We start from the raw sequence: 27,247 nt of genomic DNA, 5'->3' as shown, positions 1-27,247 counted from the left end.
TCCGCATGCAGCGCCACTAGTGGCGTTCTATGGCGGTTTTCTCGATTGCTCGCGTTATGCGCCTGATGTACTAAATGAACTGCCGGTCAGACTGGCGGGAACGGTTACCAGTTTGGTTGTGGCGTGAAACTGCGGATTTCTTCATGTCCTCGGGCTGTATTTACTGTTCGACGAAGTCAAGTTTTGCCGGGAGGCGCAAAAAAGGTCAGTGCTGCTTATTTATGTTCTGGTAACGGTTGTTGTTCTTTGACTTGTTCATCACTGCGTCCGATAAATGTGCCGCTCCGCTGCCTGTTCGATGCGAGAAACGTTTGCTGCCGTTATTCATTATAGCTTGTGTATTTGTGGGTCGGAGTCGGCTTGACATTTTTGACTGCGTAGGTTAGCTAGTGCTATTTAGAAAGTGGCTGGTGCGCGCATTTCTCGAGTCTGCATGTCCCCTTATGGTGTGGTGTTGCTTAGTTGAATATTGACGGTTGCTGTACCTGTCAGCGGTACTGAATCTTCTCGGGTTAGTCGCACGCTATTGTCTCACGCGCACACACTACACAACATGTTTGTCGGAGCGTCTGTCTTTAGACTTATCGGTATTTTCAAACTTCCGTGTTAATTGCGTTGTGTTGGTCTTCTGAGAGCCATAAATTTACTGTGCTAATCACGCTATTCCGCCTAATGTTGATGTGCGTTCAAGGCGTTGGCGGCAGCACTGCTTTTTATCTGTGCTGTGTGTGTAGTTGTTCCTTGTTTCTTCCAATGCCTTCGATGAATTCAGATGATCTATTTACACTAGTCAACGTTAGTTGGCTCCCTGACGTGTAGTGAAATGCAAGGAAGTGGTTGTCTGAGCAGTAGCGTAGTAACAAAACGTTCCTTTTGTGGAGGGGAAGGCAGGTGGAAACACGCAGAAAGTGTGGTGCCGTTTCTATGCTGTCAATGTCAGTGGTAACCTGAGACCTCAGAATAATTACCCATAAAACTCACGTGTGGACTATTAAAAGTTTTAACGTCACAAAGTAAGTTTAAAAATAATCCATTCCTGCCATTTTATCCTATCAATGTCAGTGGAAGCTCGAGAGTTGGAATAATTTTCAAAACGCTCGGGTGCAAAGTTGTTGCATCATGATGTGCACCAAACATTAATGCATTTCTGTTCTCCTTTGAACGTAGAAATTGTACTGCAAAAGCAGATTGCTACATTCTGTATTCATACTGTATGACCTGTTCAGAAAGAGTATATGGCTGACTGTGGCGACATTTGGCCCTCCACTGATAGGTTGTGACAAATGTGTTTGTTCCTCTGCAAAAAAATGAAAACAAATTATTTCCTTTCTTTGCATGCTCCTGCGAAGTCATGGTTGTGGCATTCACTGGCTGAAGACATCTTTGGCATGCTGATGGGTCGTCGGGGAGAGTGTGGCGGATTATGAATGCCCTGTGGAGCTCATAAGCCACAAAAGAGTACTTTTTGAGTCGTGCATATTGTGCAGGTATTTACCAGTTCGCATAGACCAAGGACAGGTGAGCTTAAAGTATGTTCAAATATTTTCATATGTCAAATTGTTTAGCAAGAAAAGATTATCAGGGCTTCCGCTGTAAAAAAGACATTCTACTTTCGTGGAACAAATCAGACATTGTTCAATATTTTCTCGTGCTCCCTGGGTAAAGTAAGGCATAAATTTATTCTCTGATATTTTTGTACTGTTTATTTTCTAGGCAATAGGGCGAAGATAGACCTAAAACAGCGGTACAAGGAATACATAAGGCCATTTTAATTGTATTTGGACCCCTTCTTGGAAGTGTATCATCAGAAGGCAACACATTAGAGCTCTTGCACGGGACGAAATCATTGCATTCTACAAGTAAGTACGCACTGCCATTTTTGGGTCTTTCGTGGCGCGTTTTTAGGTAGTTTCTTTATAACTAATGGTTTGAAACTTCTTTTCAGTGACAGCTTGGCCTGTGGCTCAAGGTGACAGTACGAGCTTTTCTGAACACGTCAGCGAAACTTTCCTGGAAGTGCACTTTGAGACGGCCCTGGCAGAAACACCCGGGTCTTAATTTTGGTTGGGTAAGCTGGCATTTTGTTTTTGCGAGACTCAATTTCTGGGTCTGTTCGTGCTAATAAAATCTCACTGTTAAAATCTCACTGTTAATCATGAACGCCAATATTGGCCATTGTGTTCACATTCTGCCTATTAGGGATGCTCCAACAGTGGCCAAAAAAAAACACTATTTTGTATTTTAGTTTTGTAAATATTTAGCTTTTACACCTTGAGAGTTGTTGCTGTGATTTGCCAGCACCACGGACACGCCCAACGTGGTTGCTGATACAATACGGTGGCAACTGACGATTTAAATTTCCCGCTTTTAATACGCCCGTAGCACCAATAATACTCCCAAATACAGGCGTAGCATAAGTAATGCTTGCATTGGATTTTGACAGGGGGTTAAATAAGGAGTAATTTTTTAAGGGAATTTTTTAAAGCACAGAAAGTGACGTCTGCAAGAAAATGTGCTGTAGTTGCGATTTATAAGAAAATTGAGCAACAGCCTAGTTCAGCATTAGTCAACTCAACTTCTGCCTCATACCACTACGAACCATGGAGGTAATACATATCGAGAGGGAAATATTTTAGGTGGAACTAATTCCACAAAAAATTTCTGCCACAGTGCGATATTTATGATTTCCTATGACTGGCCATTTATTTCTTTGTGGTAGAAACTTCGTTTAGCGGTAAGTTATAATAAGCCAGCCTCACTACAGCATTCTAGGAAGCACATTATACAGTACAGAGAACATTTTTTGCAGAGAGAAGGTGTGTAAAATATAATGCCGAAAGGTGATTATAGTAATTATTATTTGATTATAAACGAAACCTCTCAAGGATAAAGAAACCTTATATTCAAGATACCGAGGCAGCAAAGTTAGATACTTTCCAGAATCAGGGCAATTTCATTCATTGTCTGTGGTGATATTGTTTAGCGCACTTTCACCTTTAACAGCACTCCCAAAAAAAACCCCAAGAAATCACTGATTTTAAATCAATTACTGTGTTATGAAAGGGCCTAAGCAACTCGCTCATTTAAAGCAACGATGTAACAAAATTTTCTTGTTTCCTTGAAGGTACATGAGGTGAGCAGTAAGTCTTCTCGAGGCCCGGTTATTCTGAGAGAAGGGACTGGCGGCATCAATATTGCCCGCAAGAAACACATCACGGATTCGCCGCCTGCATTGTCACTTCAGGATGTGGTCATCCTCTTCGCCGCATATGTCATCTTTTTCATCGTGTCATCATGTTCATATGGTTGTGTGCCTTTGGAGAGTTCTTGGGACTTTTGCAGGGAGTTCTTGGAAAGCACGAGAAGTTTGGCAGCGGCCTTGTGTCATTTAGGTTGGAGTCTCTGTTGAAATACTTGAAGTGTTCAGCTCTACTTGGGATTTTAAATTATTGGTAGAGGTTAAAGTATCTCTTTAAAGGCATGAAGGAGGTCAGATGAAAGGCATGAAGGGGGTGAAATCAGATGAAGAGGTTTAAGTTACTGGCACATGCAAGTTTCATGTCAACTGAACACTGAAGTCGTGCCTTATTTTTCATCATTGGCACAATGCGCAGGCTGCCTTTGAATCTATAGTGGGTGTTAATGTAGTTCATGACACCGCATTGTAACGTCCTTATTATTCAAGTGTAGCTCATGAGATTTTTTTTCATGGCAGTGCTGCTGCTGATGCAAAAGTGACAGTGATTATTTACGCAGATAGCTTCCGCCTTCATTGATAAATTTTAGTACCGGATGTGAGCTTACACCCATGACCTAGAAGAATCGAAAATGTGCGTATTTGGCTTGAACAAGTTTTCTTCTTTGAACAAAGCTGCATTTTTTGCTTGGCAGAAGCAGGGCTTTGGTCACAATTACACTGATAGCAAGACGGGGGGGGGGGGGGGGGTTTATAGCACGCAACTGTGGATTTCACCTAAGGTAAAATGTTGAGGCTGGAAAAAATGCTTTCAAGTCTCCTTTGTAAAACTGGCCACCTGTATGTTTAAACGCTGGCTTCTTTGGTTCTTAAGGATGTCTGACTTGTCCCCGCTTGAATTGATGACGTATATAATTAGTCTGCTTGTTAAATTTTAATATGAGTAACCTGCTTCCAGCTACCTGGTTTGCAAAATTATATAAGATTCACACTGGCTTTTGTGAGACTTCTTGGGATGAATTATTTTAAATAACTACAAATTGTTTGGGCAAGTAACATGCCTTAAGTCAAAGGCCTTTTCAGGATGCTCATAAAGTCTATGTTGCCTACAAATAGCTTGATGTTACACTTACGTCTGGTGTCAGGAAACTACTATCTTTAATAATCATGTTTTAATGGTGGCATACTGCCACATGTGACCTCTCGTGTCAAAATGTTTTATCGTTAATCTTGGCTCGAGCGTTGTTTTCCCAAACTCTTGCACTGCAGTGTTGTAGGTTTGTGATAATACAACCATGTATGGCTTGTTTTTAGGCCTTTCCCTACAATTTAATAGCAAACTGCATTTTCCCAAACAGTTATGCGTAAACATAGTATGGCAAGCGCAATGAGTCATTCCGCCTTTGAATTACCTTGGTTTATCTGATAAGACAGCATATTTGATGCTCACTGTTGTATAATGTCTGTGTCAGTGCCGCGGTAGACGCACACGTCTATTTATTTGTGAAGCAGTTGCCCCTAATACCGTCTTTATTAACCATGTTTTTGAGTAAAGGTTAATATGTGAAAATGCCACTTGGAGCCTAGTGTTATCGTTACGGTATTTATTCCTTGTACGTTGGTCATTTCCTGTGCAATTTAAAATAGACAGCTATTCAAATCTGAAATGTATCATACTAACACCCAATAAAGTTGTATAGTATGTTGAAAAGCAGTGTATGAGTCATAATAGTTGGTTGCGTGCGTATTTTAATGCAAGTATATTGTTTCTTTTACATGCAGCTGAAACCCAGAACAGGATTCTGCGGGTGAAGCCAAAGACTGTGTGCCGCTCTAGGTGCCTCAGACCAACTTTTATATAGAACTGTGCTCCGATAGGCAACTGTTGGGAACTGTCAGGGACCACACTGCTGCGGTGGTTTCTGTTTTCCAATTGTTGGTATCACTGCGGGTCATATATCAAGGCTGTGTTAAAATGGTGCTTGCGGTTTCCTGCTGATACCAATGCATCCGCCAGCCTGGCATATGACCTCGGTGTATACCGACAGGAAAGCAGAAATATTGGAAAAGTGGAGTCCCATAGACAGCTTCCCAATGTCTATAGGAACACCGTTTTATATAAACAGCTGGCCTGAAGGTACCTGGAACGGCGCACCGGATAAATTCCATAATCATTTTACATGGATCAATGTTCCAGTAACTTAGACTACCCTTTTATTTGGAACAGTGATCCGCATACTTGTATTTGGAACACCGATCCACATAATTTAGTTGCAAAAATATGTGGTGCACTGTTCCACTTAATTTTCAGGATATGTGGAACACGGTTCCAAATATATAACTGGAACTTTTTTGCAAAAAAGTTCCAGTTACTAAGTGGATCTTACGTGGAACCAGATTAAGAGTGTACGTTGCAGCCCCATCTTACGCGAAAGGATTTTGTACCTAAAAAAACACTTTTCTTTTTCCCAGCCAGGAATGAGCAATACTAAACTTTGAAAAATCGCGCGTTAAGCGCATGGCAAGAGTATCGGGCACTGACTGTGAACAATGAAAACGTTTCAACGGAAGCCTAAAGATTGTTATAGCTGCCTTCCATGTGTGCAGCATTTCATTGCTTGAATATAAAATAATACAGGGCAGATTACAAACGCTGGTTTAAAGTCCATGTGCAAATGGGATGCGTAATCGAAGCAGGGGGCTTTTCTAGGAACGCTTACGCATGTCAGCAGCTCCATTAGAGCAACAATTCCCTCTCAAAACATCACTAAGTACAGTGTGCTTGTGTCCTCACCTGATATTCTTGTCTTTCACCTTATAGAGCTCTTCAGTGCAGTCGAATGTCGTCAGAGTCACGCCGTGGGCTTCAGCGAACTTAATGTGCTGCGTGCTCTTCACAGTGTTAGCGTAGATTATACGCCGCGGCTCAACACCCATATTCAAGATTATCTGAATTTCATTCTGCAAACAGGATATAAGATTGGCGACATCATAAAATTAAGTCAAATCTGTTCTACCTTGAGGTTATTTCACTCAAGTCTCAATCACACGAAATAAACAAAAAAATCCAAAAACCAAAACAAATGTCTAGATGAGAGCTGGATGCGTAGGACAGGTAACGCAGCCCTATGTGTCAGCCCAGGGTTAGGCAAGAAAGCTGCTAAGAAGTTTCGCAGTGTACCCTTTGTCTCTGTAGAACGACCTGGTGTGCGCGCCGATCGGGAACAGCCGCGACAGCATACGCGCGCAAGCACGCATAAGGACGCACTCGTGCGCACGCATTTCAGAAACAGGTGCGTATGCTCTTAGTCGTGTTTGTATGCAGGTGCCTCTGGAACTTCGGAGACAACACGTTCTTCTCCCCCTATTCGTGTAAGCGTGCCCACCTTAGTCAATAACACACACTATAGGTTGCACGCGCAGTTTAAAGTTCACAATGAATGCTTAAACATGTCACAAAAAGCGGAAGCTAATACTCTTGACTGGCCCAAACTATTTCACGCACACATGTTACCGCGAAGATGTCAATGGGACGTTAGTCTTAATCATTCGTGATGCATGTTCATTGTCGTTCATGTATACAGAGAGAAAAGCAGGTAACACTTCCCCTAAACCCAAATCCTAAGGAGCAGGTTCTAACGATCGGGTGACACGGCATTACCCCTCTCGATGGGGCGGGTTTTGAGTCCTCTCTTGAGGAGGTCTGGAGGTTTTGTATTTTATAGGAATAAAATATTTTGTGTTTTACAGGAGCTGTGAGTCTCCGCATTTAATTATGAATTGTTTGCATACATACGAACGTAGGCCTCTACACGTAACGTTTGTGTGTGCGTTCGTAAGCACATAACGTACGATAAAATCAAGGACATGATAAAGACGCGTAGTAAAAACAATTTTCACAAAGGTATTGGGTGAGTTTTTTCAGGTTCACTTACACTATTTCCTCGCTAAATTATAAAACTAAACTCTTACAGAAGCTCGTTCTGCACGAGCTATGCCATTATCTGCAATTCATGTCCTGATATTTCAAATTTTCGGTCTTGAGAATCATGTATTCGTGTTCGCGTTTTATTTGCAATCGATGGTACGCGTTTCAGTACATGGGTATCCGTACCTACGTCCATGGGCGTCGGCAGGACTTTGTCTTGAGGGGGGCAAACCGCTTGCACCGCCGGGGGAGATGGAGAGGGCAGGGGGAGTGGGCAAGGGGGGGGGGTGCCCCTTTTGCACCCCCTGCCGTCGACCATGCCTACGTATTAACTTATACCCAGAGGCGTAGCGCCTCCCTGTTTCCGAGTTGTCCTCATAATCCCCTCCGCACTTCTTCGTACTTCGTACCTTCTTCGTACTTCTAGTATCTTTCCGGCGCTTTCCCGCCATATCTTAGACTCATTGCTAGTCTTTATAGCCCTCATACTACGAGGAGAACTTGTGGTGGGCCGAGTATAAAACTCCTGAAGGGCAATGGTGGAATTTTCACACGAGTTATTCGTGCCGACCGAATGCTCTATGACCTACGACTGGAGCTCGGCATGTGTTGCAGGACATTAAGAAATGCCGCCCGCCATGAAGTGTCCATACGCATGGGCAGAAGGCATGCATATTCACCAGTCTTTCAGGCGATCATGCCGGTAAGCACGACAAGCAAGGGCACACGGGCTAGTGAATTTTGAAGCTAACGTGAAGCAAAAGCAAGGAGCGAGGCACACATACATGATTTATATCCCGTGAGGAGGACAAAAGAAAACATGGGTGTGTGTATAGCTTAACATCACCAACATTGTAAACCAGAAATTCGGATTTGATTCTTTCGAATGAATCGGTACATAACTTTATGACAGGTTACATGTGTTCTCAGGTGTCCGTTGAACACACTCCCGTTCCTCCTAAATCTGAGTCCTCGCTAATGTAAGCCGAGCGGATGACATACCCTTGCCCTTCAGTAAGAGAATTTCTGCGACCCTCCTTCTGCTTGCACGTGGTGACACACCCCTAGCCCTTTTCTTCAGAGGTGACGTGTCACTCTGTTGTAGTGTGACGCGCACTCCACTATCTGTAATGAAGAGCTCTATCATAATGGTCCTCCTCTTTCTGTCCAGTAATGTGAGGCGATGTGTCGTTGTCCCACATAAAAATAGTCATGAACCTACTTCTCTATCCGCTGCCAACGTCACTGAAAAAAGGACCGGGTCATCTGTTCTTTAGTGAGGAGCGCTCATGGTAAGGTGGAAACGCACTTTGCACCAATCAGAGCGTACACAGGTGTGCTCATACAGGAAGATGCATGGTCACCTATATTGATTGTTAGTATAGTTTGCCAATGCTGGGATATTGACGACGTTCGCAATGGATTGTTACCTGTTGTTACTATCGGCATACGGTGTTGCGAAAACCGTCCGCAATATTATCGGGTTCAATAACCCAAGCCTTTTCTCGTCCGCCCCCCCCCCCTTATCGACGGGGAGCGACCCGGCTTTGTACGCAACAACGCGGCGGCGACTGACGCTACTGCTGGACACAAGCCGCTTTCGGCGGCTTCACGGTAACCTAAGCGCCCGCCGGCGAGGCAAGCCACAATGACCGAGAACGTTGCACGGAGGAGGTGACAAAGGCGTCGCGCGGCATCGCCCTTGCGGTGGCAAGCTAAGTGGTCCTGTCTTATTCGGCGGCGAGTCTCACATCGGGAGAACCCTTTGTTGTGGGTCCGAGACGCCGTTATTCAACGAGCGCTCGACGCCGGATTAGTGATCTGGCCCAGGCGTCCTCCGGTCGATTCAACCTCGGATAATCCTAAGGCCTTAGCACCACCCGAGTCAACCGACGCTGACCAGTACGAGAGGAAAAGGGCCTTCTCTCTGTGAGTGTGTGGGCGTCAAATTCAGTGCAACATATTTTCGGGATTGGCGCGTTCCCGAAAACAGCGGGAGAAAGGGTGAAAGGGGGTGGACCCAACCTGGTTACTTAATCTCGCGCGCGCAGGAGCACAGGCCCCTGTGTACTCAGTCAAACGCCATATAAATTTCTTCGCCCTACTTGGCCCCAATGATTGCCCCAACTCCAGACCAACGAAGGCCATCACCGGTCACACTACCAGATCCGCAACATTATGTACGTACAGTCATGGACAAAAGAAATGCGAACACGAAAGTATGAACCAGAACACGCAAAATTAAAAATACTGTTAGTGGAGGCCAAATAAGAGCCCGGTATTGGTATATTTGGAGAGCCATATTTCCCAGCTTTGTTTTCGTCCCTAGCCCACGCATCATTTTGAGTTGAATGGGAGGAAATCCCGCTGTTTGTGTGTTGAGGTTCATATTTTTCTGTTCTCATTTCATTTGTCCATGACTGCACGTACAAACGTATATTTCTGAGAGCAAGAGAGAATATTTACTTTCGAAAAACAAAACAAAAAAACGAGTAGGAAAGGGTAGCCTATAAAGTGAGAAATGCATTTGCCTTTTTTTAGAACTTGGCGGTTCAACGAGCCGAAGCTACATCGATTCTATGAGGGCTCGAATTAATATTGATGACGTGGGTACCCTTTATGTGCGCCGCAGTATCAACCCACGGGTCTTCCGCTCTTACTGTCCATCGGAAGCACGAACCGGGAACTGCCTACCATAAAAACTGGAAAGTGCTTACGTCAAAGAGCAGTAGCGAGGCAGGTGTGCCGGATGCACAAGAGAACACTTCGCTCACAGGGTACTCAATGACGAGACACAGGAGGCACTGTATCGGGGAAACTGCTGTAGCAGTCAATATACCACGCGTGCACGCCATGAATGCGAATATTGTTTACGTTTAACGTTGCGTTTTGTTAGGGAATACCATCATACCAATACTTTTGTGTATACTGAAACGAATATTTACTGCAAAATCAACACAAGAGATTCTTTTCAAACTTACTTTGTTCGAACAATCAAAGTTCACCCCAAGGGATTTCAGTATGCCAAGGACGACGGGATCACCACATGATTTCACAGCTAGAAAAGAAGTAAAATAAGAAGGCATGAGTTTGTTGTGCGTCAACAGAGAATTTGGCGAACGGTGAGTGGTTTTTGTAAGTGAAACTTCAGAAGAGCGAAGTTAAATTTGCATATGGGGCAGGGGTTACATAAATACCGAACGGTGTCACTTCCCATACCGTAGAAAGGGGTAACCCGGGGAAGGCATTGGCGCCACAGCTCTACCTTGCGGATAATGTCCTGGACATCGCAGACAAAGAAGGCACCATCGCCAACCTGCAGTGAAACAAGTTTTTTCTTGTAATTCAAGATTCAAGACACAAAATACCTTTGTTGTGCTGGAAACCCTTAGAGGCTGACATCAGCGCGTAAAAGTATTGGAAAGCGTCTACATGAGCGACATCTACAATGACAACGATTGTTTAGGCCGTAGAGTTTCTTAGTAACTATACTAGAGAGGAAACTGCGCCTGGTAAGCCATGTCGTCGTGGGGGTTTATGGTAAGACTCCCCTTTTTGGCTTGGGCTTGGCATGACAATTGGATTCTTAAGTGGTTTTTTGGGATTTGCTTTCTTCACTATGCATTAACACGCTTACGAGCTACAAGGAAGCCGAAAGTATGGCCGAAATCCTCCCTGTTCTGGGGTAGACGTGTTCGGTGAAGCAGCAGGCAGTGCGTTATCGCACCTGACATTGCTCATGCCGCAGTCGAAGGAAGCATGACTGAGCGGGTAATATGCCGAAGCGAAATTTGTAGCCGACGAAAAGGAGAAACAAAATGTACTTCGATGAAGACAAAATAAGACCACGGGGATACGACAGATACGGGCACTTGTATGCGTCCTACCTTGTCATCGTGCACGACTGTTTAACGCCACGTTTTCTTTTTTCTTGTTGAACTAGTTGGCGGTCGGTGCACTGGTTCACCACGAAAGCAACGTTTTAATAGGCACGCTCAAAAACCTTTCCAAACTCTTCAAGCAACTTATTATTTGCTATAATGGTCAAATTAATAAAATCAGAATCTGTAATTAGTTTCCACCCCAAATATTAACCTTGTTCGTAACCACAGCCTTGGACTGCGGAATAGCAGGCACAACCGTTCAGGCAAAAATGCGCTTTACTTCCTTTTTCCTGTGTTTTACAACTTCCTGCTTTTATTTTCCACTTACATAATTGCACACTATTTTTCGCGTTTTTGTGGCACTTTGTTTAAATTTGCGGTCACTAAAACGTTTTAATCCAAGCCAATGATGAAACTTAGGCGAGCGCAATGTATGATGGCGGTCCATGACGACAGAGACGGCCTTGATGTGAGCTGCATAGACGCTAGCGCCTTATTCCTCTCTAGTGTATATTGTAAGAAACTCTATGGTTTCGGCTACTGCTATGTCGTCATCGAGGAAGATGGTAGCGAAAATTATGAACTTCTCGGCCGATATCCCACGTCAATGCAGACGGTGACGGAAAGGGCGATAAGGCTGTACCGAGCGAATGAGCGAGCGAATGAGCGAGCGAGTTACACTGCGATTGCCGGACGCAGTTCAGCTTGACGGGCAATTTCCTGCGGCGACGATAACAACGCCGCGAAATTACACCGCTCCACCAGTACAGAACCAACACTTCCGGCACGGTGCAACGCTGAAATAGGCTCTACTGAATAAATACTGAAATAGGCTCTACACTGTTCCTAAATCAACCCCAAACATAGTTAACCACCGTTATTTGCAAAATAAATGTATAAAATCAACCCAAAACTTAACCACCGTTATTTGCAAAATAAATGTATAATGGAGTAATAACACTCTTGCATAAAAGTCGGACATAAAAATCTTGCAGATATATGTTGCTGAACCTGTAGTCGCAAAAGTGAAACCAAAGGCTGTACCTCTAAGCTGCGGAGGTCAGACGAAGCGCTACTTGATGCAGTTGTTCAAATGAATTACATATTGTCGCTAGTGTTGAAAGCCACCCAGAAGATGGCGCTACGGGCTTGCAGGAAGTGCCAGCGCTCTACCGTGAAGGAAACAGAATGGTGCTACAAAAGCGCCCATAAGAATGGTTGCTTTGGCTACTGGCCTTGCACGGGCTGACGGTGGCAACGACAGCGGCAACAACTGTCTTGGCTGCTCACGAATCATACATTGACTAAGATGATGGCGGAAGTTATGGTGGTTGACGTTTAACTTCTTGGCTGTTTTCCTCCTCCGACCAAGACGACTGAGGCAGCAGCAGCAGCAATGACGGTGCCAGTGGTGCCAGTGTGATGCGGTCAATTAGGCCATGCCGATAACGCATAACGGGGTGGAATGCTCTAAACAACTGCCTCAACTTGTTGAGTAATGGCCGCAACTACTGACGGAGTAAATAGTTGTTAACTTTATCCTTGACGATAAATGTCTATACAATGATTAATGATTCTGAGGGCATAGTAGATGGCACTAATTACAATTCATCTCAAGGATAAAAGTCAATAGGTTAAAAAAAACAGAAGAAAACATGGCACGCCAAGTTGACGCCAGAAACTAAAGTAAATTTCATCAAAATGTATTCGTGGTCTGTTTTTCACTGTTTTTTTTTTCTCACGCTTTTCGTCCGCTTCGCAGCTTGGATTGCATCAGTTGTATCGAAGTTGATGTGCATGAGTTGATATGCATGAAGCGCCTGGTCGACGTCACTAGTAACTGGCAAACCTGTTAGGCGATAATTCTGCCCACGTGCTCGTGCGCTTAGGGAAAGATAAGCAAAGGGAATCAATAACAAAATTTATAAATATTCTATACATTTCTTATGTCTCATCAAAAGAGGAACCGCCATTCTGGTACAATGGTATTGTTTTCTGTTTTTGTACAACAGTACTATACCTGAGAACTGAAATCCGCTTCCGAAAATAAGTGGCGCAAGGAAACTGACACCGAAAAAGAAAGCGAAAAGCTAAATAAGGTGCGCAAAAGTATTCTTCCCGTTTACAAGTTCTGAAAAGACCCGCGACCTAAGGTACCCAAAGTGCATCAACTCTAGGGCGAAATTAAACTTTTACCTGTTTGTGAGAAATTTCCCGCGCAGCCTCTTGAATGGTGCCGTGGGTGAAGATGAACGTTTTGCTTTCGTCAAAGGGCAGCCGCGAATCCTCCTCCTGCAAGTCGGCTGTTGTAAAGTATCCAATAGCCAAAAGTGGCGACCAATAAGTTGATAGCCACTTAAACACTCCAATTCTTAGACAGGATGCATTTACGTTGCAGCCCAAACAAAAATATTCTATTGATTGATTGATTGATTGATTGATTGATTGATTGATTGATTGATTGATTGATTGATTGATTGATTGATTGATTGATTGATTGATTGATTGATTGTAGGGTTTAACGAGCCGACGTAACGCAGGCGATGAGGGGCGCCATAGTGGAATGCTCCGGCTTAATTTTGACCACTTGGGGATGTTTAACGTGCGCCAAAATCTCGTATACACGGGCGTTTTTGTTTTTTGCCTCCATCTGAAAACCCGCCGCCGTGGCCGGGAATCAAACCCGCGTCCTTGTGTTCAGCAGCACAGGCAATGCTTTTCTAAACAACTAAATCTAGTGGCAATATACTTGTCAATATTGTTGAGCAAAGAGGCAACATTAAGCATGTATGAGGCAAAACATCAATACATAACTTATATTTACATTGTTCTCTTAATTTAAAATACATGGGTGCCCGATTTTTACAATAGCCAATAAAAATACGACCTGAAAAAACGAAAATCGCTCGCGGCGACCTTTCGTGGCAGTGTTCCACGTTCAAAAATAACAAAAGGTTCTAGGAGATGGCGTGAGAAGTGGAACACGGCAAAATTTAATCAGCGCGAGCGGGAATAGATCTGATAGCTTTGAGAAGATCTATGAAGCTTAGCTTTGCGATTAGGGAGCGCCCAGTAGCTTCGCTGTTAACATCAGCGTTCGCGACGTCAGGTCAGTGAAGTTGGCCTATTTTTATTTTATTTTAGCTGACATTAAAACCGACATGGTCTTATATAACAGCTAGCTCTATCTCCTAAATTGTTTGCATGGCACTCATTACGTTCATATAAACGAACTAAGCTGGTCCATGCCCGATAGCTAGTATCACTGGAGGCGCCATTGAGAGCTTGTTTACTCACCACACCGGGTGTCCTCTTTCCCACGTAGGGAACGCAAGTGTGCGGTGAATGTTCCTCCGTCAGCCAGGCGGTGGAACATCGATTTGCCCAACGACCCCACAGTTCAACAAGCAGTCGGTGCAAGTCCATATTCTTAAAGACTGCTCTTCAGGGAATCGCCTGCAAGTTACATAAGCAATGTCGGTGCAGCTCACATACTCTTGCACCTGAAAAGTGTATCCACAATGCTGTTTGCCAGTTCTTAAACACATCTCAACTGCGATAAATTTATCTATTGGCTCAACCAGGGAACCCACCTGTTCGACTGTAACGCTTCACGTGACGCACTTTTGTTCCCCAAAGCAGTCTTTGCAGGCATTGAGATTCCAACCTGGGTTTCTTGGGTATCAATGATAGAATTCAGCCCAATACAATTGGCACTCGGATCTGCTCTGTATCTACCGCGCTTCGGAAGCGTAGCAACGCTGCCACAATAACCAGGTTGCAACCTTATATAGCAATCATCATAACATTACTGAGTACGCTCCTGTCACTTGAGCTGGTGGTCAGTGACAACAACACGCGAAGTTACGCCGTAGTACAGCGGAACCCACCGTTAGAAGCAGATCACGCAGCTAGGGAGGCTTACGTGGCGTTGAGGGGCTCAGCCATTCGCTGCACCCATGCGCATACTATTAGATAATCCCCTGGCTTTTTACCGCTGCCCACTCGGTCGTTAGTCCGATGGCGCCGAGATGACTACAATTACTTACTCATTAAGAAAGAAGACACAGAAATGCCAAGAGACCGCACGCATGTTGTTTGTGAAAGAAAGAAGTGAAGGGGGCCCAATATGCCGCGACTTCTGCAAACAAGGAAGGGACTATTGAAGAGGAACGGTGGACCTGTTGTGCAGCCAGGCAGAGACGCTACAGGGAAATCCGCGATGCAGAATATTAAACATGATCGCGGCGAAACAGCTCCACGGAGCACGAGCCATACAATCGCGAAATTTCGACCGTCACAGGGAACGGCGAACTCATTTGGGCGTAAGCAAGTTCAGACTATACGCCCCGATGACGCTGAGTGCGACCGCCAACAACCTGGCCCCGCCGGTCATCACGAACAGCGGTGAGAGCAAGCTGGCGAGACGTACTTCAGAGGAAAATTCGACGAATACGTACGAATTCATAAATTTGTGTAACGTCTGCTGCAGATTGTAGATTGCATGCGACCTCACAAAATTTGAGTCAAACCCCTTCAAAACGCTACGTGAAACATTTCCCAACTATTCAGCGTAAAGCAAAAGAACCACAAGAACAAAAAAAATATGCAGTGCCCTTCCTCTCAATGACGAAAAAAAAAAAATGGCTCCAATCCATGCTGTGCAGGTGGTTGGAATGCAAAGCTGTAAACGACACCCACAACAATTGACCATGCGACGTCACTTGAATTCCCACTTGTGGCTCTAGCAGCCTGCGTCGAATCCTGGTTACGGCGCTCTTGAGAGATACGGTACCGTTCTTTTCGTCGAGCTTTGTATTCGAGCTCTTCTTCTGCACTTTTTACTTTCGTAGTCCCCCCCCCCCCCCCCCCGGCAGCCTGTCATGAACTGCAGGCGTCGCTAGAGGGGTTTTGTAGCTGTTATCTGGGATTAGCGGGGACGGCGTCCCGAACGCAGCAGCGTCGACCACCGCAGGGCTACACCGGCGGACGCCGCCGTAGCCCGGCCGTGCGTCGGTAGAAAGAAAACGGAGAGGAGCTCTTTCGAAGGTTGAGGAGGAAGGCGGCACGCGTGGCTACTGCGTCCTCTCTCTCACTGCCTCCGTGTCACTCTTGTTTCATGTGTCGCCTCTAAAGCGCCCTGCCCATCCCCAGCCGCTGAATCAAAACCAGCGTCTGTGTCCCCGTCTTCACGTGTGGGTGTAGCATAATCGCCGAGATGACGGACTCTCGCTCTGCTTCTCATCGGGCCCAGGCGTGATCCCTGGTGGTGCCAGTAGTTTTATTTAGCCTGGCTAGGAGTTTCTTGTGGCGCACGCGACGAAACCGTTGGCATGTAAAAGGTTGAAAGCTTTGCTGTAATATTTGAAAAATGAATGCACGAAACGAAAAACGCTTGTTTTTAATTTGTGATTGAGCATACGCCCTGGGTAATCATCTCAATGGAACTTGGAAGAAGTAGAGTTCTATTGCACTGGGCAAACATGGGGTTGTCCATTTGTCTCCCGCGTAACTTGAATCTGACTATCTGTGGAACACACCAACCCAAACCGCTCCACCACCGAGGAACTTAGTCAGGTCGCATCGGGCCTTCAGAGAGAGAGAAAAAAAGAGAGAGCTGATGCTAATGAAAAAGCTTTATTTAAATGAAAGAGAGGAAACATTTTAATGAGCTCAAAGGTGAGGTAGAACCCTAGTCCCGGAAACCATGCGTTACCCTAGCCGTCTTGTCCCGTGTCACCAGGAGACTCTTGTCCTCGGGTTGACAGTGTCTCCCACAGCTCAGGAAAGAAACAGGTGGAGAGGGGTGGTAGTGCTGAGTTGTGAGCGTGTTACAGAATTATATCCTGGAGGGTACCTAGTTCTGGACGAAATTTGCATAAAGTGAGGTGCTGTGCGGGAAAGAATAAATTCATTCGCACCGAGTGTACATTCGTGCCTGCTTGTAATTGTCAGAGTGTTATTTCCTGAGTTTTGCCGAGGAATGCGTGAGGGCACGGGAATTTTTATCTGGTGGTCCGGTAAAGTTGAGCAATGTCCTGATAGGTGAGAAGAACCGTCGGAGCTGCGGTGACCTCGGGACGGGAGGCGCACGAGTTTAAATCTCCCAACAGCACAACGCGCATGTCATCGGCGAGCGCGTGATACTTGGCTGGACGTGCACGCCACCTCCCCCCCCCCCCCACCACCCTTTCATCCCCTCTTTATGGAGGAGCACGCATGCATGGATGAGGACGCATAACGACAGTGCACACATATCGCGAGCACGCATGGAGGAGCGACCGGCGATGTGCGCGTACGTAGTCGGGAAAGATACCGTCCAAATCGTCGCCCGGGAAGTCTTTCAACGTGTTCATGCCTCGACGGGAAAAACCGCGTGCAAGGCTTTACTTCAGAAGACCATAGAACACAACACAACTCTTAGCTCTGGAAACGAAATCTTTCTGTTCTACGCGATTTCGCTGATGGACACGATATGTGGAAACTTAAACATTTACAGCTTCGCTGAAAAACAAAAGACAGTCAACATAATTTAAATTAGCTGTTGTTTTTGCTTAGGTTAGTGATGTCTTTTTTAATATAATCACTCCCGGTTCCTCCCGAAGCTTTCAGGATGCGTTAGCATTGCTACAAATCGCGATTTCTTTGTCCGCTTGTGCTGGTTTATTTATTGTTTCAGCGTTGTGACAGAATTTTTCAGCTCTTCCTTTTCTTCGTTGGTGTTTCAAGCCATTACTACGCGGTTACTAGCAAAGGTTTTGCATCATATTGATAACTCACAAAGGAGTAGAGTTACGGCGGAATTGTTTTACAAGGCAATACAGCCGCTACATATTTTATGGAAGCATATAATTCACAACCTTCGCTCCAGGGAGTACACGTTCAGCACACGTTAGGCTTACTCTGCGTGATAAAACCGGTTGACTGCGTGATGTAACGTGCTGATGAAATCACCGTCGGCAAAATGTGCGTGGTCACTTTCAAATCACGTGAATAATTTTGCCCTTACGCATTCTGAACTTCCCACTACTAAATAAAAACGCTGTTATTCAACCACAAGTATTGTCTCGCGAACGACAGAGACGCTACCAAACAGAAAAACAACGGTAGGCAATACTCACAAAAAGGTTGAAGTCGCACTCAAACCGCTGTGGAACGCCAATTCGTGTGCTGCCCTACCCGCGAACGTTTGACAAGTGAGGAAACGACAATCGCCTGCACATTGAACGCTTTGTCATTTGTAGCTAAATAAGTTTCATGAAATACGGAGTCCACATTCGGTGCAGCTGCACTATGAGAACGGTTAAATCAAAAACCACTAAGCAGGCGTATGCGGGCCGCAGATACGGTGTTTGAAGCGTGACGTATTTACGGGATTGGGGCCAGATGTCTTTCCGCTGGAAACGACAGCCGCTCAGGTGACGTGTCCCCTTTATTCGGTGTCGCTTCATTCCGTCGCTCGGGATTTATACTTGCTTTTTTGCCTAGATTGAGCACTACAGGTGGTTGTTTCCTACACTTTCGTTATGCTACACATTTTAACGCGAAATGTACACGTGCCGTCGTGGACATCAACATCGATTACACTCGCTTCGTAGATGCGTCAAGCTCAGAGGCTGTATCAAATTCTTCCTCAGTAACCCCCACTCCGCCAGACACGGTAAAACGTGCTGCGCCTCGGAAGCCGCAAAAATGTTAGTGTTAGATGCGTGGTGCTCGAAAAAAAGGGACAATAAAAAAATAAATGCTCCACCCCTCAACGCGTGTACGCATGGCGAGTCTTCGAGAGGCCGTGCCTGTTTATCTCATCGCATTTTTAGCCAGTGCGCGCACACGCAACATCAGGTTGGCGCTTTAACAGGGGAGCTATTTAAGCTTGAACTTTGTGCGGTGGCGTTACCAAAAAGTACCTTGAAAATAATTTGCGCCTCCTGTAAAGGTTGCCCCACCGTAGACAGGGCAGTAGAACAGCGAAGCCGGCTTTAAGGGGCATGTGTGTATCCGGAAAAAAAAATGTGCAAACGCAAAAAAAAATTGCCGCAGCTTGCACTAGTGGTGCAAGGCTGTAGAAACAGCGGAGCTGGGGGTTAACTTAGCTCCCCCCCCCCCCCCCCCCCTGAGATGCCTTGTCATTGTGGGAGACCGACCAGACCGGCCTGGTAAAATCCTGCTAAACTTCGCCTCACCCCTCAACACTTAACTTAACCTAGCAAGAACATCAGAAAACCTAAGAAAACTTAACAAAGCCCAGCAAAACCCAGCAATACTTAGCAGAACCAGAAGAAATTAGGTCGATCCCCAGCGCCACTGTTTCTCCATCCTTGCCCTAATAGTGCAAGCCGTGGCAATTTTCTTCCTATGCTTTTTTAGGAACTTGGTGCAGTTGCCAAGGGATGATCAGCCTTCAGTAGGCAATTCCTGGAGTTTCTGCACGATTTTCTAATGTTGCGGAGTGGTGTCAATTTCTGTATCACACCCAAAAACGTTGTCACACATTTCGCGTATGGCGTCACGTACAATTCTCCCCCCAAAAATTACACCCATCTCCCCGAAGGGAACCATGAGGAGGATGCGGAGCGTCATGGGGGTTCCGTTTGCGTTTCCGTTATGTTTGTTAGCCAATTTTGGTGGAAATGTAGTGAACCCCGTAATGCTCATATATCCTACTCATGGTTCCCTTCGGGGAGATGTGTGTAATTTTCCTTATTGTATGCGTATATACGCGAGTGAGACCAGATTGAAGTGGTATCTAAAGGTCTTTAATTAGGTTTGCACGTCTTCTTACTTTGAGTATCACGGCCTTATGGTCGCTGAGGTGGACAGTCAGTGGATCTCGTAGCAGCGGTTGTGTGCAGTCGTCGCCGTTGCAGTTGGTAAAGACGGGATCGATACACGTTCCGTGGATTGTAGTTGGGTGATATTGCTGTTAGTGTTTGCGCTGATGCTCTCACTTAATTGCGTCTGCACACTCACTGACGGGGCTGTTGCTTCCATCCTACTTCATCTGAAGAATCACGGAGTCAAGCGCAAGCCCAACCGGAGGTGTTGTTCCTCTTCTATTGCACGTACCCACGTGGGGGATTGGCTAAGAAACGGTGGTGTGCGGACGCGGGAGCACCGCCGACGCCGTGGGACATACCCCCGAGTATAAGACGTGGGGGATTGGCCAAGAAACGGTGGTGTGTGGACGCCGGACCACCGCCGACGCCGCGGGATATACCCCCGAGCATAAGACGCTCCGCATCTAAAATTTCGTCACACTAGTGGCGCTTAGAATGGGCAAACAGCGAAGCTGGAGGCCCCGCATAGCTTATTGTTTATGCGGCTAACGTTATGCGTGGGCATGCTTGGAGCCTCGGACAAGTTTTCTGCGTGGTGTCGTCGTTAGCCCCCAAAGAGCAATGAAGACTCAACCATTTAACTGTGTACAATGTACGAGTGCCCACACAGTAAACGAAAACAAGCCGGATGGGGAGTTTCATTAGGTTTATGCTCCGGTAAATCACCCAACAGTACAACGCTTACTCCGTACTGCGGAGTGTATAAAGCACTATACGCCTAAACACTCCGTCAACCAAGTGACGGTGTAAATACGATGCGATAACATACCATTGCTCCGGCCGAGGACGGAGTTAAGCACATAGCCTCCAAAAAAACTCCGGCTTGGGAGATTAACGCCCGGAAAAGCTCCGTCCATGAGCGGAGTTACAGGACGAGACTCTCGCGAGATCTCGGCGCAAACGAGAGGGCAGTCGTCATATAGAAAGCGTGGCATGCCGCCTGGAGTTTCCAAAAAGTGACGACCTTGCTGCTTAAACGGCACGCGAGGGAGGAATGTATCAGCAAGATCAACCAAGACGGTTCCCGACGTATTATGTAGTGCGCGAGTTCGCTTCCCGGTGGCAGAATGTGGCGGTGTGTGCGTGCGGGAGCGACAAACAGGATACTTCAGATGGCGATTGGATCAACAAGCGTAGGACTCGTCGAGGCATAACACTGTTGCGCTGTAAAAGCAACCAATCTTCCTACACAGCAAGGTGGATGTCGCCAACGGTAGGGAGGCTTTCTGGCCTATACTCTGTACTATGGTAGGTGCATACCCGCTAACGCCGTGATGTTTGTCAAAGCCTGGAATTTCAATTTTGCTTGAAAGATGCCACCGTCGCGGACTGACGCGGTGGTGGTGGCGTAAAAGTGAACGCGTTTGCGTCTCGCTGCAATCATTTGGTAAGAGCGACCCGCCTAATGTTTTCATTCTTCATTGAAAAATGTTCCAGGAGCTGCACTTTGCTTCAAACTAAGAGAAGACGGTCAAAGAGAGGCTAGTTTTTTCCGCAATAGCACCATCGTTTGCAATGTTCAGTCACAATTCGTCTTTTTTTTTTTTTGTAAACTGCGCATGATTGTACAAAGTACCTGTACATGTTTATTTATTTTTTTTTCTTGTTTTCCTAGCCTAAATTCGTCCCTCTTCCTTTATATCCATGAGTTTACAGTGCCAGAAAAGCTCTAACTACGCCGTAAACACGCCGCAACGGTGTTGCTTCAAGCGCTGGACACATGTACGACTGGTGCACGCGATTCGCATGCGACTGACCGTTACGATTGATCGTTAGGACCTGTTTTGGCCTCGTTCGCTGGTAGGAGGAGGCTCACGACGAGCGACTGGCAAGCCAGATGCAGTCGTGCAGTCGTCGCCGTCGTCGTGAGACCACAGCCAATGAGAGCCCGCTGAGCCCGCAACCGGCTTGCGTTGCTCTGGTCGGCTCGGGTATTGAGAACTTTAGGCTTATCGTCCTGGCGAATATTTGATCGCCGCCACCTGTGCAACTGTGAATGACAATCCGTAACACAACTTTGCACCACACTATCATCCCCTTTCTCGCATGTGAAACTTTATTTGAGCTACAACTGCCGTTTGAGCGATCGGTGACCGAGACATATGTGCGCGGAAGCATCGAGACAGGCTACGCAGATATCTGCGTAGCCTGTTTCGATGCTTCCGCGCAGGTATCACCATCTCTCGGCCGCTCGGCGCAACGCGCGCCGCTGCATCCACGGCCGGTCAGCATAGGCTTGCATCGCGGCAGATATCTGATCGCCGCTCTTGAAATAAGCCCTGAGAACAATCCCTAGCACAATTTTTCACCACACTAACACCTACTTTCTCGCATGTGTAACTTCGTTTTAGCGATCAGATTGATTCGGAAGAGCAGCGACAAGCGGTTGCTACCATGGTCTGCTCCGGTTCGAGCCGCTGAGTGTGCCGAGATGGCAGGCGCGGCCGGCGTGTGCGCGGACTGTTTCCGAAGGCAGAAAACGCTTCACGATTGCAATTTTTCACCACAATAACACCTACTTTCTCGCATGTGGAACTTCATTTTAACGATCACATTGATTCAGAAGAGCAGCGACAAGCGGTTGCTACCGTGGTCTGCGCCGGTTCGAGCCGCTGAGTGTGCCGAGCTGGCAGGGGTGGCCGGCGTGTGCGCGGACTGTTTCCGAAGGCAGAAAACGCTTCACGATTGCCTGCTTTATCCATTTCTTGCGAACAAACGCGCGGAATCTACAAATTCAGCTCAGCGATCGTCCGTATGCGCGCATCGGGTCATGTGTCTCAAATTCACGCGTACGACTAGTCGTGGCGACAGTCGTAACGATTAGTCGCATGCGAATCGCGTGTACCAATCGTACATGTGTCCAGCGCTTCAAGCAGACATCGCCCGCTTCGCCCTCCGTCACGCGGGGAGAAAATCTCCCCGTCGTTTTCTTGGAACATTCACGAACGCCGTACCGCGCACACCGAGGAACTGCCGCGCGCCCCCACCGTTTAGGGAACGCGATTAAAAGAAGGGAGGGGGGGGGGAGTATACGCACACAAAGCAAGTTGACTGGCACAGAAAACATGGGCGCCTTACGCAGGTTCCTATGCGCATTCCAATGTCGTCACCTTGTTTGCATTATCGTTTGAACCACCTTCTTTTCTTCGGGCCTCGTGATATTTCATTTTCGTCATGTATGAATACCCTGCTTATTTTTTTTTTTTTTGATTCCTCGGCTTTTTGTATTGAGACGAAGTATGTGTGTGGCTTTTCGGTACTGCCTGCGCTGTTTTGAATTCCGTTAGCCTTTCCGTAGTTGTTTTTTCTGACGTGGCTATAGTCATGTCATTCTTGTAAACTGTGTTGCAAGCTTGGTAATTATGATACTCGCCAAATATGGTCCTGATTTTCAATTTGATTTCTGTTTTTATGTTTAAATAAATCACGCGGTTTAAAGAGCGAAGACATCTAACTTCCGCTTTACCACGTTTGGTCACTTTCCTTGGAATTTGCGCTTATGAGTCAGCAGAATAGACACAGAAGTGATGGGCTTACATTGGAGCTGCAAATAAAATGTATCGGGTGTTTCAACGAGCCCAAGCTGCTATGACTACGGGGCGGGCCGTAATGGAGGATTTTTGGCCGCCTGGGGTTCTTTTACGTGGCGAAATTATCGCAACACGAGATTCATTGTTTTTCACGTTAATCGAACATAAAAAACGCCGCTGTGGTCGGGATCGTACCACCATCCTTGGGCTCAGTAGCACAACCCCAATGGGCCACCGTATGGCTGGTAGCCGCATATATTTTCCACCATATTTCATGTTTCAACTGATTGGTATTTCATTTGTGTTTGATGTGATTTATTTCTGGATGTGACTTAGACTCCATTATCGTATTTATTCGGGTTCTATCTATAGGTTTAGGTATCAACTGATATATTTTTGAACGCAAATATTTTGTTCTATTGTGAACTTGACGTGCTATTTGTTCTATTTTGAATTTGAAATGGACGTGAAGTTGACGTTGAAGTTGGCAAGGAAATAAATGTCTGTTTTGTTCCTTGCAAGTCTCGGTACTTCCCTGCTCATCCTGGTTTTTTAAAGCATAAAATACTGCACTAGACACTCAAAAACACTTATTTGTGGCGGACCTTTAGGTGGCATAAAATACTCCTCCGGATGGTTAAACACGCCCTCGTTCAGGGGTGTTCTTAATTACATAAAATACTCCGCTAAATGCCACAAAGAAACTCCCCTTCGACGGAGTAATTGACAGCACGAAATACTCCGCTAAATGCCCCCAAAAGCTCCCCTCCTCTGCCTATTAATAACAGCAAGAACACTCCGCTAAATGCCTGAAAAAGCTCCCTCCCTTAGGGGAGTTTACTACATACTCCCTTTGAACGGAGTAAATAAAACTCCGTATACGGAGGACGCTAGACGACAAGCAATTTACTCCCTATCCGGGGTATTTCCATTTAGAGTGCACCGCCTTTACGGTGAAGCTCCAAGAGTAAGGTAGGCCGAAGCGGGACGAGTGTTGCCTCAAAATTTTTGAGCCTGTTCGGTGGCCACCGTTAGGCTTTGGTCGTCTGGCGTGTAAAACGTTAATTCAGTTGATTAACGTTGTCGCTTCTCTGCCTTTCGGCATTTATATTTTGGCATTAATTCTTCTCTTCGAACCGTAAAAACTGCACCACTCGTTGCAACAAGCGATAGAGTGAGCCACCCCGCGACGCTTTTCAAAGCCGCCCTTGTACCAAGTGTATCGCGCCTCCGACAGGTGACGACACGAGTCTTGCACGAGCGCGGCGAGGCAAAACTCCGGTGGAGCGGTGCCAGCGCGCTAGGTGAAGTAATCCCTCGGTGACGGCGAGGTTTTCCTGCGCACATTCGGCGGCCAAACTGCCAGCTGGAACAGCGTCGCTGTTAAAAATGCAAGTTCGGTTCTGGATAGCCATCATTATTTAACCGCCTGCAGGTCTATTGAACCAGACTTCCGAACAATAGAGAAGCTCGTTGCGGCCAACCTTAGGGCTCTAGCGCGATACCAGCAGCTTGCTGTGCGAGACCCAGAGGCTATGCTGCTCCTACAGCACGGGAGCCGAAACCACCTCGTACCTCGCCTACCATTCTTAGATATACGAAAACAAGAAGTTTTGTCATACCGCCTAGGCCACGTATTTTACAGCGAAGTGGCATGTGCCTACCCCCCTTCCCACCAGTTTTCATTTCGATTAAGACGCTTTACTCGGCACCGCTTCTGTGGGTGCCTCCTCGTCGCCAGCTACGCCTCTTTCGCAAGTTTTTTTACCCTTCGCCACCACCGATGCTTTTTTCACAAGTTGCGTCATCGGATGATAACGGTGCTAGCGTCGTTACCAGCAGTTGCATTGTCAACTCCCTACAGGACGAGAGCGTCGTTCGCTCGGATAATGAAACGCAGGAATTAAAGCTTAATATCAGTTTAGCGCGAGGGCGGTTCACATGAGCTGTGAGGCCCGCCGTAGTGGATGGAGGCTCCAGATTAATTTTGACCAACTGGGCATCTTTAACGGGCGCCGAAATCTCAACACACGGGCGTTTTCGCTTCTCTCGTCCATCTGAGAAACAGCCACCGCGGCCAGCGTCGAAACCGCAATGTTATTGTGCTCAGCAGCACAATGCCGTAGCCACTCAAGGATTGTGGCGGGTAAGAGAGGGAATAGAAGGAGCCTCGGCGCACACAGAAGTACGAATAGGCGCGAAAACATCAGACAGCCGATGCGGCAGAACGGGCAACCGCTGCCGTTGGCGCCTCAAGTGGCACCTCGTCCAGTAGTTGATATTGTTGCCGGATCTCCAGGAGCAGCTCATGGGTCGGGCTGCTATAGTCGCCGACGCATTATGGACGTGGGCCACCAAGTTGCACCAACCCTTTGTTGAATAATCTTTTATCTTCCTCTGTCTCCGCCTGATGAAGACTAGTTTGCCTGCTTGGAACGCCAACGTGAGCCAATAATTCCTGGTCAGTTTGAAGGGCTTCCGGGGTGATATTTTCGCTGCCGGTTTCTTCCACCTCTAAGCAAGTGGACATCAGGGATTGTCGTGATCGTGCCACGGACCGATGCCACCTGTCCGCTGCCCTCCATGGTCGGGCGGTTTGGGATGTGAGTCACACAGACAGTACGATGCCTATGACAAAGGATGTAAACGGGCAGCCCTATGTTAATCCGCCAGAATAAAGCTCGAGCCCTTCCAATTTCATTCAGGAAATTGGCTAGGAAGTATGCTCAATCGTAAATTACAAACAAACACCCTTTGTTTCCTGCACTCCTCGGACTGCACCCAGTTTCGATTGTCACCCTTCTTCACACAGTGGAAGGGCACTGAATTTGTTCAGAGTTTAACCCAGTTACATTGCTCCTACATCTTCCCCAGTCAGCGTTGTGCTCCAGGTAGATCACCGACATTTCTTGAACAATTTTGTTGAGCTTCAGAGTATCTACTGCATTCTAATGCCCACACCCAAGTGCGGCGCGTCTGGAAAGACCACCTGTGGGTAGCACCCACCGCTTGCTCCGGGGCGCGCTCCGGCCGGCTACGGGGCCTTCCAGCCCATCGCTTCAACCGACATGGTCCCCTAATAAATCCAAAGCTAGAATGGCTGAGCCCGTCCTGTCCTTCGGCACTCTGCTTCTGAGTTGCAAGCCAGCCTTGTCTTACTCCTGATTACTACCTTAACCTCGCAAGCACGACTTATGCGAGATCCACGCCATGATCCGCAACAAAGCCTCCGTTAACCCGCCGAAGCTGTCAAGTTCATGGTTCGCGTGAACAGTGCCAAGAACCTTGCATTTCTATACTGTGCTTAGACACTCCGATCAGCAAGCAACCCGGGGTCAAATAACCATAATCGAACTTGATGATTGCCATTGTCGAGTCGCCATCTATTCCGCCGTTCCATCAAACGCCCCTATAGTCGAGGTGGCCGACATTTCAGCTGCCGCACACCCCGAGTATCTCATGCGCACGTGCCCATGCCGCCTCGGTGAAGCGTCGAAATCAAATCTTCAAATGCTCTCGGCGGAGTCTGTTTCGTGTCTTTATTTGAACGGCAAAGTAACGCGGTTTCGCTTGTTGTCTCTACACCTAGAAGTACAACGTGGTGTGGTGATAACGCGCCTTACTGTCACTTTGTCACCATGGGCTTCAATTTCCAAAGGACTTAGAGGCAGACATAAACACTGCTAAAACAACACGGACGGTTTATCGGTGACTGGGCACACAAGGCTTTCGCATTAAACTATTTTGTGAGCTGCAAAAGAGCAAAATACTGTCGTCCTATTGTTGTCACCCTACTTGATATTTTGCATATTCGTGACAAGAAAAATCACGGCATACCGAGGTACAGAGGCTTCAAATGGTGGACGCTA

General features: G+C 46.7%; 1 protein-coding gene and 1 long non-coding RNA gene across 3 annotated transcripts in view; one reads left to right on the top strand and one right to left on the bottom strand.

The window, feature by feature from the left end:
• Positions 1 to 18,307, bottom strand: part of LOC144169884 (ornithine decarboxylase-like) — a 42,031-nt gene extending 23,724 nt beyond the window's left edge. Inside the window, exons 1-6 of one of the 2 annotated variants that reach the window (XM_077699295.1) lie at positions 18,130 to 18,307; positions 14,306 to 14,464; positions 13,205 to 13,311; positions 10,344 to 10,440; positions 10,106 to 10,182; positions 5,991 to 6,157 (exon numbers count right to left, since the gene is read on the bottom strand). In XM_077699295.1, coding sequence (XP_077555421.1) covers positions 5,991 to 6,157; positions 10,106 to 10,182; positions 10,344 to 10,440; positions 13,205 to 13,311; positions 14,306 to 14,384 — 527 coding nt within the window. In that variant the 5' untranslated portion in view covers positions 14,385 to 14,464; positions 18,130 to 18,307. The remainder of the gene's footprint in view (positions 1 to 5,990; positions 6,158 to 10,105; positions 10,183 to 10,343; positions 10,441 to 13,204; positions 13,312 to 14,305; positions 14,465 to 18,129) is intronic. The other variant, XM_077699294.1, reaches the window with a different exon arrangement.
• LOC144167627 (uncharacterized) lies at positions 85 to 4,875 on the top strand. Its single transcript, XR_013322069.1, has 4 exons — positions 85 to 204; positions 1,350 to 1,859; positions 1,946 to 2,068; positions 3,125 to 4,875. It is a non-coding gene; the product is annotated as an uncharacterized LOC144167627 (long non-coding RNA).
• Positions 18,308 to 27,247: the final 8,940 nt, after the last annotated feature.

Source organism: Haemaphysalis longicornis, unplaced genomic scaffold, assembly GCF_048455015.1.
Source record: "Haemaphysalis longicornis isolate Haplotype H1 unplaced genomic scaffold, Haemaphysalis longicornis Haplotype H1 scaffold_2, whole genome shotgun sequence".
Taxonomy (NCBI): domain Eukaryota; kingdom Metazoa; phylum Arthropoda; class Arachnida; order Ixodida; family Ixodidae; genus Haemaphysalis; species Haemaphysalis longicornis.
This window is presented reverse-complemented; position numbering and strand designations above follow the sequence as displayed.